At 38.6% G+C, this 12,859-nt stretch overlaps 1 protein-coding gene across 1 annotated transcript in view; it reads left to right on the forward strand.

Annotated features, from left to right (window-relative positions):
* Window positions 1–732: 732 nt before the first annotated feature.
* Window positions 733–12,859, forward strand: part of RFX4 (regulatory factor X4) — an 86,011-nt gene continuing 73,884 nt past the window's right edge. Inside the window, exon 1 of the mRNA XM_018557933.1 lies at window positions 733–907. Coding sequence (XP_018413435.1) covers window positions 865–907 — 43 coding nt within the window. The 5' untranslated portion in view covers window positions 733–864. The remainder of the gene's footprint in view (window positions 908–12,859) is intronic.

A 12,859-nucleotide genomic window follows, 5' to 3' on the forward strand; every position in this document is an offset into this window, starting at 1 on the left:
GCAGACCATCGATCATTTACATCTTCTATAAAAAGTTAAAGCGTCTGACTTCTGCATTAGAAGATAACTTTTCAAAAATGTTGGCTGCTGCTTGCAAACCCGGCATCCCCTCCCAGCTATTTCAAACCCACCCCATAGTATTTCATGAGCAGAGATTATTCATTAAAAGCTACACTTGCTGGCTAATTTAGTGCAAACAGCTCTTTGATGTCTAGTAACCCATAGCAACCACATTTAGGTTACCCAGATCAGTGTTGTATTCATTCTGACTGACTGTTATTGGTTTCTGCACTTTGCAGACTGTACTTGTCTGATTCGCTAAGTCATTGAATGTATTCTAGATAAATAAGGGGGGAATTATCCCATGCAATGTACAATAAGCATCCTTATGTAGGGTTTTTGGTAGAAGGTAAGGGCTGGATTGTAGAAGTCAGAGTTTCTTTGTAAGGATGGAAGACGAGCCTGTAAAAGTTTAAGTAATAAAGGGTTTTATAATAGAAAGAGGGGGGTTGAAGTGCTGGGATTGCGTAGATTTAAGCCCCCCTTTTCGGAGGAAAGCCTTTATTATTCAAAACAGCCCCACAATGGGCTTCACATTGAGCCTTGCCACCTCCCCATCTGACTACCAGCCATTCATCAGACAGACTGGCCTATCAATGACATGTCTCCCATCAGGGCTCCTATAAAATGATGCTTTTTCCCATGCAACATCAGCAAACATTGTGACTGGTCTGTCTCTGCCCCGCTGGATTACCAAGTGTCCCTTTTTCCACTGCTTGTTCCCCCTTCGCCGTGTCCATTGCTGAGATAGGGGGGTCAGCCATCCCCAGGATTTTGGTCTTGTGTACTGCCCATGGGAAGAGTATGCATTGTGGGATACTGGAAGAAACAGATATGGACTCCACAGGTTAGTAAAACTCTCAGCCACTCTGTACTCTACACATAGTCTTATATACAGGCAGCTGCATTAACCAATTCAGACCCGAAGGCATCCAACTTTCTCAGGACTCGTTATATTAAATACTTCAAAGGACCTAACGCTACTCCTAAATACAAAACTACCTATTGGGAGTGTGACTGGTGCACATACCAGTTTTAGAATTGAAATACTTTTTTTATTTTCCCGCAGTAAAGGATGTACTAAAAAAAGTAAATTGACATTTCAGCAATATCTAAAAAATTTAATCTGATAGCTTATAAACTGAGCTATTGCTTTGAAGCGACAAATCCTCTTACCTAAGGCTAGCTACACACTTTACAATCTGATTGTACAATCTCCTTTATATCTACCAACAACTCTGTAGTGCAGGGGCCTGCTTGTCTGCATACAGATTGAATGGACATGATGTGTCTCAGTTTGTTTTCATAATATATAGTTTGTATTCGATTGTACGATCAGATCGTACAGTGTATGGCCACCTTAAGTCTGTTAAACAAATTTCACATCCACATCGCATCATCACTTGGTGCTCTTTAGCAATCTGTACTTTTGTATCATAGAAGCACCTGTTGCATACAGCTAATAAGATCATTTTCATTTTATAGAAACACGGACAATCAACAAGTTTAAAGTAACACAAATTTAGGGACGCAAAGAGTGTGTATAAAACGAGTAGAATAAAACCTTATTATACATATAATTATAAGATAGATAGATAGATAGATAGATAGATAGATAGATAGATACTATGAATATGAGTAGTATAGCTATGAGAGTGTATTTATTTATATCTTTCTCTCTCTATGATATAAGTTTAATGAAAAAGTATTTTTTAACCACTTGTTACTCTTCTTCTACTTATTAAGTATGTACCCATAATGATCCTTGGGAATCCGTCTTTTACCCTCATACCTCTGCATTTACATATTTTTAGTGTACTCTGATACATCATTACATTAATCTCCTCCATTAAACACTCGGAAGCCCAACCATAACTAAATCTTTTAAAGACATCTAACTTTATGCAGGTTATTAACTCAGTTTTTATGCAACAATGTCCCTTTCCTCAATAGCAGGGGAGGAATATTAAGCAGCATTATGACCCAGCCTCGGATAAAGTTGTTTCTACACAGTCCAGCTTAAATTAATTGAGATTAAGCTGTTCTGCAAAGCCATTCAAACTAGGGCAGAAATATATTATCATAATCATGCTATTTAAAACGCTACAAAAGACCTGGAGATATTTAACAGGACTGATTTTTTTCCCCCCCCTCTCCATGATAACATTTAATGTGTGATTTGCAATGAATACCTTTAGAAGACTTTTATTGTAAAAAGAGAAAGCTATAAGATATTGAGGTCCACAGCATCTTTGATGGATAGAGCAATTCAAAATATAATATTAAACATTTGCTGTGAATGTTGGAGTTGAAGCAGTAGTATGAATAACATAATTGGACCGGTTTACTAAAAGAGTTGACAATCTCCACTCAGTATATTGTGTGAATATTCACTTCAATTATCCAATCATGTGGAAAGTGAATACCTGTTCACTGTGAATTGCCAATCAAGTACGGATGAAGTCAACAGGAATTTGCTTTTCACATGATTGGATAATTGAAATGAATAACAGCGCGATTTTTTGTGTGAAGATTCTCGACTCCTTTACTAAAGTAGTCTCAAATGACTCAATAACAATATCATATAGTTAGTTTTTGTCTTCTAACTCTATATATAAAGATAGATAGATAGATAGATAGATAGATAGATAGATAGATAGATAGATAGATATATTAGCAAGATTCATTGGAAAATAATTTGAGAAGGTATTGGAAAGTGCACATTGTTTTTGGATTATTGCTCTATTTATTATGTAACTGTATGTTAGGAACTGCAACTATACTAATGATATGAGAGATAGATATAGAATATATATACAAAACGATATAAATATAAATATACAGTATATATCTAGATATATATCTAGATATATATCTATATATATATATATATAGAGAGAGAGAAATGTGTATATTTTTATATATATCTCTTATGTAATTAGTATAATTGCAGTTCCTAACATACAGTTATATAGTGTTTGTGTGTTCACATTAAGATGTGCATTATCCCAAGTATCAGCTGGTCGACAGGGTTTTTGAAGTTCCTTTTCATCCAGAAGTAACAAGTGTTAGGTGCAGCCAAACGGGTGATTCTTTGGCGCACAGTAGGCAGTCACCAGTATAATCTGTTTAATGGCTTTCCTTAGATCACTATATTTCATTACATGGCTCTTCTTCAGTCGGCTGATCTAATTATTCAGTAGAATGTTAATAACACAGCTGCAGCTAGCAGCTTTACTCCCCATGGAAAGTTTCACACAAAGCATACCACAATATACACATTGTTGCGTACCAGAGAAGGACATGATATACCAGAACGAAGTGTAAAAATAAAAATAAAATACATAACAAAAGGATATCAAAACATACAAGAACATGTTTATAATAAAACACTGACAAACCATAAAAAAAACCTCATAATAATAATAATAACAATAATAATAAGAGGAAGAAGAACAAGAAGAAGAATACATTTATAATACTTACAGTATTTAAGTTACAGTATTTAAAAAAAAGTGTCATTGTTTTAATATACTTTATTTCTATTTTTATTGTCATTATGTCATTTTTAATTTGTCCTGTAGATGCCTCATTAGTGGAAAATTATACACAAATAATTATAATTGTTATACAAAATAATAAATTATACAAAAATAGTATTTGTTCCTCCAAGATCTACTTCATAGTGATGGAAATAAGATAGAAGATATCAAGTTTCTTTTAGCACCTGAATGGAGGAACTTTTTGCATCTCTGAGATTTAGAAGTAGGTGATTCGGTACTAATTTGGCACATCAAAACATGTTATTCATATAGATGTTTAGGTTGAAAAGAAAGCACATGTTTATAAAGTTCAAATTTGTTACAAATATGCAATTGAACCCTCGATCTAAAACGTGAATTAATTTACAAGTACGTAAAACCCCTTGTAAAGCATGTACCAATTTCCCCCAATAGGAAAATCCTTCCTGACTGCAAAAAAAGGCCATCAGGATCAACTTTTTTTCTATCTAGTTTGAATTTGTAATCCACAAACAACAATAAACCCATTAGGTAGAGTTCTTTTAACTTCTTATCTTGCACACAGTAGGGATTAATAATGGGGCAATGTTGGGCGTTTTGCAAAAACAGACCATTTGGAGAAGTAACTTTTGAAAGTTGTGTGTAAAGTTTGCAGGGGCTCGTCTCCATGGCAGCCGTCCCCGGGACAGTTGTCATGGATACCATAGGGAGGAAAGAGATCAACCACAGCAAAATATTATGAGTTAGCAGTTCTGTGTGAGCTAAAGACACCAGGCAAGCTGTTTCTTTGCTTAAAATCAAAAACTAACAAAAGGGACTGAATACTGAGGCAGTAAGATCCAATTGAGCATGCGTCTCGCTGCATAAAGCAAGATTCCTGCGGCTTTAAAATAAAACACGAGAGTCCATATAACACTCCGCGCTAACACAGTTTACAGCCAGAGGCCTAAGAGGTCTTGGAGCACCCATACTCTATAAAGCTAGACATGGAGTTAGCAGGGGAGTTGGAGGACCACCTTTTCTGGGAAAAATACTGGCCTTTTGATCTCTTTCCTATAAATAACATTGACATTATTTTTACCAGCCAGTAAGATACCAGCTAGGTGGTCTTCCGATGTACGATCCGGCCACCAATTAAAAGGCCCCAAAAATAGGATGCAAGAAAACTTACATGGGTATTTGACATCGGTTATAATTAGTTTGAAATGTTCTTATATTGCTCCATGTGGAATGTGATTGTATGGGAAAACACAAAACCATCTCACACACAGGACACATACATCTCAAACACCCCTGTGCGCTAGCCCATAGCAGTAGAGTATTGTATCATGTTAATTCTTCATAGAAAAATACAAGTTTATCAATATCTATAAAACCCCACTCACTCCGATTTAACATGTTAATATAATCTAAAAATTCATTTTACCATTTTAAAATCTTCAGCTTTCAATAAAATGATACCTGGTGATCCTTCCATGCAGGGCCTTGTTTAGGCACATTCTTTTAAAGAGTGACAACACGCTGTCCATGTCTCTTAATTGTGCTCCCGTGTTGTCACCCTGCTGCAGAGGCTTCTAATGGAGCCTAAAAGAGTCAAATTCAACACACATTGTGCCGGTTTGGTCCACTGTTAGGATACCCACCTAAGAAATGCCATGCAGCCGTGCGTGTAGCAAACAGACTGCAAGAGAGCAGCATAACATGCAAAAAAACAATGTAAAAAGGTGAAAACATGGATTTTCTAAAAAATAAAATAAAAAATGGTAGCTGTTTATGACACACGGTGCTTTAGTAGGCTAGATATATTTATAGTTTACATCTACCTCTTTTACTATAGAAACACTATTACCAGACTACCAAGGACTACATATACATGTATGTTACCAATTCCAATAATAACTACAGTACAAAATATAAATAAAATGTAAATAAAAAAAAATATCTTGCACTATATCTAGTCACTGATAGGGATTTGTAACGCACAATGAGGTATATGTAGTCTGGGGTAGTCTGATCGTAATTGTTTCTAAGTGAAGGAGGTAGATGTAAACTATTTCCTTAAACTAAACGGCCTGCAAACCCTAAAGGAGTCCGGAGTGATACAATTACAATCAACTCTTTCACTTAGAAACACTACTATCAGACTGCCACGGACTACATATATCTCGATGTATGTAAAATATCCATATTATCGACTAAAGTACAAAAAAATGTTTTATATTTTATTTATATTTTGTACTGTAGTTATTATTGGAATTGGTAACATACATTGAGGTATATGTAGTCCTTGGTAGTCTGATAGTAGTGTTTCTAAGTGAAGGAGTTGTTTGAAATTGTACCACTATGGACTCCTTTAGGGTGTGCAGGCCCTTTAGTTTATGGAAATAGTTGACATCTACCTCCTTCACTTAGAAACACTACTATCAGGCTGGCAAGGACTACATATACCTCAATTTTTGTTACAAAATATTGTATTTTTTATTGATAGTTTGTACTTTTGTCATCATTGGGATTGGTAATACACTGACGTATATACAGTATGTAGTCCTTAGTCCTTCCTTTATCATTAGTCCCTAGTAGTCTGATAGTAGTTTTTCTAAGTGAAGGAGTTGATTGTAACTGTATCACTCCGGACTCCTTTAGGGTTTGCAGGCCCTTTATGCATCTCCTTCACTTATAAACAATACTGTTGGACTACCTCAGACTACATATACAGTAAAACCTCGGTTCATGAACGCTTCTGTTCGCGAACAATTCGGTTCGCAAACAGGAATTTCGGCGAACTCCAAATCGGTTGACAAACACGACCGTGGCCATCTTCCCCGCTCTGACACGTGGTTGTGGCTTCCTCTAGTTGAGATTGTGGTCACAGACAGATCTGTGCACACTTGCCCACCTTTTGGGGAAATTTGATTTGGTTCGCGACCAGAATGGTGGAACAAGTTCAGTTCGTGAACCGAGGCACCACTGTACCTCAATGTATGTTACAAATCCCTATTAATGACTAAAGTACAAAATATTGTATCTCTTTTATTTATATTGTGTACCATAGTCATTATTGGGATTGGTAACATACACTGACGTATATGTAGCCCTTAGTTCTTCCTTAGTCCTTAGTAGTCTGATAGTAGTGTTTCTAAGTGAAGAAGTTGATTGTAACTGTATCACTGTGGACTCCTTTAGGGTTTGCAGGCCCTTTAGTTTAGGGAAATAGTGTACATACATCTGCTTTAATTTGAAAGCTTTGTGCTACTGTCAATAGCTAATGTGTAATGTGATAGCTAATATGTAAAAGTTTTAACACATTGAGAGAAAGTAGAAGAAGGGGTAGCAAGTGGATTCACCAATCTGGCCAAATGAGTGAATCAAATATTTGTCTGTGATGGTGAATTTTCAGTTGAATGTGCACTTGTAGATTTGTCTGATGAGCAAAGAATCATGCAGTTTATTAAAACAGTCAGCAGAGGATGGCTATCTGCTATTTGCCTTGCATAAGCACACTGGGGTTGGTTTAATAAAAGAGCGGAGAATGTTCACTTTGCAAAATGAATGTTCACTTTTGTTAAACAAGCAATCAGTGTTGACTTTGTAGATCGAATCATGAGCAAGGGAATTAAGAAACAATTTTTTTCTTGCATGTGAGTGGAATATTGAAGTGAACGCAGCTTCACCGTGTTCACTATTCTTAATAAACATTTGCTTTGCAAAGTGAACAGTCTCTACTTCTTTAGTTAATCAACCCCATTGTCTACATGAAGATTGTGTGGTCTCACCTTTGGTTGTGTTGTATTTCTGACACCCGGGGACTAATGTGAGCAGTTCAATATTCCCTGTACAGGGTGGAAGAACCGGTCTAGCACTATATAAAAAGTCAAATAAATACAATAATTTGTCATTCGGGAATTCTCCCGCCTTATGCGTACCTGTTCACATAACTAAAAACAAAGTAACAGTTGACTTTGATTTTTGGATTAATTTGCTCATTTCTAGCAGGAAACAATATTTTACAACACTCATTTGACTTCCTGTCAATTACAAGAAAACCGACAACTGCCTTAAAGTGCATGTAAAAGGTTGCATAGGTTTTCTTTTCTCATGTTTTTTCTCCTTGTTTTAACATGGTGTTCCTTCGAGTAACACATTTCCTGCAGAGTGACAACGCTCAATGACTGTACTGTATTTATGGAGGTGCAGCATTTTCACCCTAGGTTGCTCTCCTGATTTGGACTACAGACACCAAGTCCTCTCATAACCATTAGGCCCCATTCACATGTAGCGACTTATCGCGCGATTTCCGCCGCGATATTGCGCATTTTTGGCGCGCGATATCGCGAGAAGTCGCCGGCTAATGATAGTCAATGGAGCTGTCTAAACTCCATGTCGCGCGTCGCGGTCGCTTCTACAGGACCCTTTTTTTGGCGGATTTTGCTTTTTTCTATGGAGCCCGACGGAGAAGGTCGCGCTACCGTCGCTGGATCGTCGCCCCGAAAGTCGCGCTATCCCGGCCGCTGCAAAGGTATGTCGCTACATGTGAATGGGGCCTAACATGGGGATTAGGTTTTTTTTAGTTTATAGAAGATAGCTGGGGAAGCTAGTAACATTGGTTGAGATTTTAGCTAATGTTGCAGTTGGGAAGGAAAGGGAAAATCTGTTGAAGTGCACATTTTGTACCCTTTAAAAAACGCTGAAATAGAAAATGAAAATGTAAATACTAATACTGATCAGGGGTGTCTCGAGGCCGGGTGTCACTCGAGGCGGATTCAGGGTGACACCCCACCGTGACGTCATCACGCATGCGTGTGACGTTACCACTCATGTGCGCGATTACGTCATCGTGCATGCGCGGCCATCTTTGTGATACCTGCCTGTAGCAATCTTGATAATGGACGCCAGCAGAGAGAGGAGGGAATTTTCTCCCAGTGGGATAAGATATGCCGCTGGGTCCCCTCCGCACTCGGTCCATGACCGAGTGCCCAAGTTTTCAGAGTGGGTGACACCAAAATCACTGTCAATCATTTTGGTGTCACCCCTCCATTAGTGTCATTATAACTTGGATAACTAAACCAGCTGCTGGCAAGCCAGAAACTTTCCCATCAGCTCAATACAAAGGGGTCTATTCAAAAAGCTGCCGAGGGCAGCCGAGTGAATAGCCGGACAATAGGAAACTATTGGGCGGAGTTTGGAAGCTTATCAAAACAATTACAGGGCTATTCACGAAAGGGTGAAGAGTTTGGAGAGGGCAGGAGAAGTGAACAATCTAGGACAACATAGCTGAACTGCAAAGTGAGCTGAATTGGGGATTTTTTCAAATCCGCTATGTTGTTCTAGATTGTTCTCTTCTCCTGTCTTCTCCAAACTCTTCATCCTTTTGTGAATAGCCCTGTTAGAGTCCATTCACACCAGCAAACTGTGCTGAACCTGTGGCTGCTGGTGTGCAAGGACAGGTAGTGTGCTGATGTGCATCGTAGTTTACTTTTTTTTTTATTACTTTAATGATAATTCAGGACGTTCTATCAGCACAGGAAGGTGCACTACAATTGCATCATATCGGGCCACACTGCACTGAAAAATGTGCTGCATGTACTGTAGTACTCTTTTTCAGTGCACACACCACCGCAAAGCAATGCGTCGATCTCCTGGGTCCCCTGCATCTCTCACTGGTTCCTCTCTCTGACATCACTTCACTACAGCAGAGGATGGTGATGTGAGATCAGAGGGAGGAACCGGTGAGCTGTGAGGGCCGCAAAGACTGAAACTTCCAGAAGTGTGTTTTTTCCCACTGGATTTTGGGGGGAACAGTTCTATGTGTTCAGCAACACAGGCACTGGGAAATGTGAGGAGTTACTGCCTTCTTTTACAGGTAGCAGAAGTTTTAACAATAATTTTATGTCACTTTTATGCTTATTTAATGGGGCCCTATCACACATAATTGCAGCTCTGCTCATGGCCCCTAATTAGTTAGCTGCTGTTTGTCCAAAAGCTATTTGCTGGTGACAGGTTCACTTTAAAAGAGACCTGGATAGAGTTATTGGCGCTGGCACTGCTGATTTGTTTTTGCATTGGTATGCTTCATGGATGACATCCTCATCCTTTCTTGGCGACTTAGTGAGGTTGATTTTAGTAAAGTTCCCTTAGCAAAGTTCACTTACTTTAGTCAAAAGGTGAAGTTGTGTTTGCTCTGAATACTCAATAGCTTGTAATGGAAATTAAAAAAAAACAAGATTTTTTCTTGCACATGATTGGATGATTGAAGTGATCCCACCATAAATAAGCCTGTTCTTTGCCCATGGAGGGCTACTGTAATGGCGGCATTGTGTACACAAGGGTCATTTACTTGCTTTTGACGTGTGTTTGAAATGCAAGTCAAATGCAAGTCAGTAGATTCCCATTTACTTCTATGGCACAGCGTGGATGATAGTTTTGAGGCTGCATTTGACCTGATTTGCGTTGTGTTTCAGATCCCATTGGAGATGCATTTTAATTGCAGGCAAAGCAAGTCAAACACAGCCTTTTTCATTCATACGCATGCATTTGAGCTGCACTGTGTTCTAATGTAAAAGCCTGCATTTGACAGCAACAACCATGTACACATGCCCTTAGTCAACCCCAATGGATCACTGACCTGGAACAAATATATGTCAATCAGGTGTTTTGACATTTCACTGGATACCTGCTTGCTCATGATAATAAAACAAGGATATACTCAGTAATAAAACAAGGATATAAACAGCAGTCCTGGGAATTTGCACCTTCAAAAACAAGTCATGAAGGTCTGCTATATTTCTGTCCTGACAGCATCCCTTTAATACGGTGTGATTATTCTTTCGAAATGTGGACAAATCCAGTATTGGCCTGTTCTCCAAAGAACGATAGAGCAATACAAACAGAGCACATGTGCTGCCAACTTGGACAGTTTGTCATCACGTGTTTCTCTAGACAAATACTCAGTCTTTTTAAATTGTTCCTGTTTTCTGGTTGTTTCCAAACAACTTTGAAAGAAATGTTTTATCAAGTTACTTGCTTCCATTTACATACCCATTGCAGTCTTTAGCTGTCAAATATTTCCCAATTTTTAAAGTAATTTGTCAATGAGAAATTGTTGGCTGTGATCGTGTTTGCAAATGCTTATGTTGAGACACCTCATCTCACAGGAGACACCTAATTATACCGGGTGCCACCAATGGAACAGTTTATAAAAACTAAACGTGAAGCTTGTATATTAATATACACAACCTACACCTATAGTCATATTCTTATGTTATAAATACAGTGTGATGTAACCTCAATCAATATATTCACTTTCCCTCTTTACCTATTATCAGCCAGGACCAGTAAACTGGTTTTGTGTCAATTTTAAAGTATCCTTTTATAATATTGTATTCTGGTACTGTATGGGGTTATTTATTGTAATGATATATAATGATACGGTCAGATGGGAGATTTCTGCATTCCATCTGAAAATGTTTCAAATGTTGTTGAAAGGGATAAAAACATAACGGTGGACTCCCAGGAGCCACCCTGTGTGTATTCTTGTTTATGATAAAGACATTTCATTGAATGCTCCTTGGAGGCAGGGACTACTGAATGGTTCTGGATCTACTCTGTAAAGCCCTTTGATAAAAAGTGTCAGCATAATTTAAAATGAATAAACTTAGGGGTAACTTTGGGCAAAATTAAACATGTCATATATGATGCAGTCTGTCAGTAGCATTAACACAGCAGTCTTTGTTTTTCTAAGCCCCCATACCATATTTTTACTACCTGTTGATCCAGTCAGTAGATCTGTTATTTCTTTCACTTGCTTTACCAGGGGGACAACGCTGTTTGTTCTGCAGTGAAGTCGAACAGCGGTGTTGTAACCTTGTGGTAGTCTTAAATGGATGTAGTTCTGAATGGACTTTCAATAGAGAACTATAGCCTTTTTGGTCAAAGGAGTACATTTATTTATGTCCTCTTGTGACCCAAAGTCAGCATCTAGTGGGCTACTGCCTGCTATATGCTGACAGGGCAGAGCCGTGCTGCAGCCAGGAAAAATCCAGACAATATTGACAGGATCCACCCCGCTGCCCAAATGACAGCTGGCTCTGCCTCCCTAGCCAGCTGTGCCCGCCCCCTACCCTGTCTATCCCTCCAATGAGCGCTGGAGGAACAGAGAGGGGAGGGGAATCCTTGCAGGGAGTGGTGAATGACAGTTACAGGGACAGTAACAGAGAATCTCCGCCAGTTCTAAGTATTACAAAGAGTACTATCCCAGTAGTTCTCCTTTAAGTAAGAGACAAAAAAAATGAAAGTCCAACTCCAGCTAAGAATTTTTAAGCAGTTACAAACAGTATTACTGATTACTTGTTGGACAGCTTGGTCTGTTAAAGGAAGTAGAAAAAATGTATCAACGGGCAATAAAATTATGAAACATGGTGGACTTTTTTGATGCTATTGAAAGACTGTATCATATATAGTATATCATTTTACCCACAGTTCCACTTTAAGGAAACCCTGTCACGTACCTTAAAAACTGCAGGTAAAAGCACAGAAAATTATTGTAAATCCTTTTTACTGTCCATAAAAAAATTTTTTCACTTGCAACATGCCTAAAACCATTCTAGAAAATTCAGCTACTCCAGGAGGGTCAATTCCCTAGCACAGCCCCTTCTCACTTTGCACATCATAGCCCCTTCTCGGTTGTTAGTGTCTAATTACTGTATGTGCTGTCCCAGCACCTCTACCTTTTCCTTCACCTTCCTACATAACCTTTTATGCAATTGCTGGGGGAAGTTTGAAGGGGAATATTGTAGAGTGTCATTTAAGTGACAGCTCTGGGCCTACTGGCGCTGCTGACATCACATTCAAGATGGCGGTACCCAGCAGCAGTTCCAGGGCTTTTGGATGTCTACACAAGGGAGGCTTTTACAAGTAAATACCACGCATAAAAATATGTTAAAAGCACATGTAATCTTCTAGAAAGAATTTTGTTGAAATTAATGGTCTAGTGACAGGGTCTCTTTAGGTAGACCTGTGCTTTGCCCATGCAAGGTATTTTTTTTTCAGTGCAGGGAGATGTGATGCAGTACAACTGCCTCGCATACTACTGTGCCCGTACAACCTAATTGAATGTCACTTGTGACATTGCAATACAGTAAAAAAAAAGTAACACAGTGGGATGCACTGGGATCGGTGCATTGGCACTGTGTTGGGCACCACACACCAGCTATGCGTTTTGCGCATCGGCTGGTGTGAATTGGCCCTAAGCCTTACTATCCTTCATGCAAACACCACTCTAC

Source organism: Nanorana parkeri, unplaced genomic scaffold, assembly GCF_000935625.1.
Source record: "Nanorana parkeri isolate BGI_ZX_2015 unplaced genomic scaffold, ASM93562v1 scaffold14, whole genome shotgun sequence".
In the NCBI taxonomy this organism is placed as follows: Eukaryota; Metazoa; Chordata; class Amphibia; order Anura; family Dicroglossidae; genus Nanorana; species Nanorana parkeri.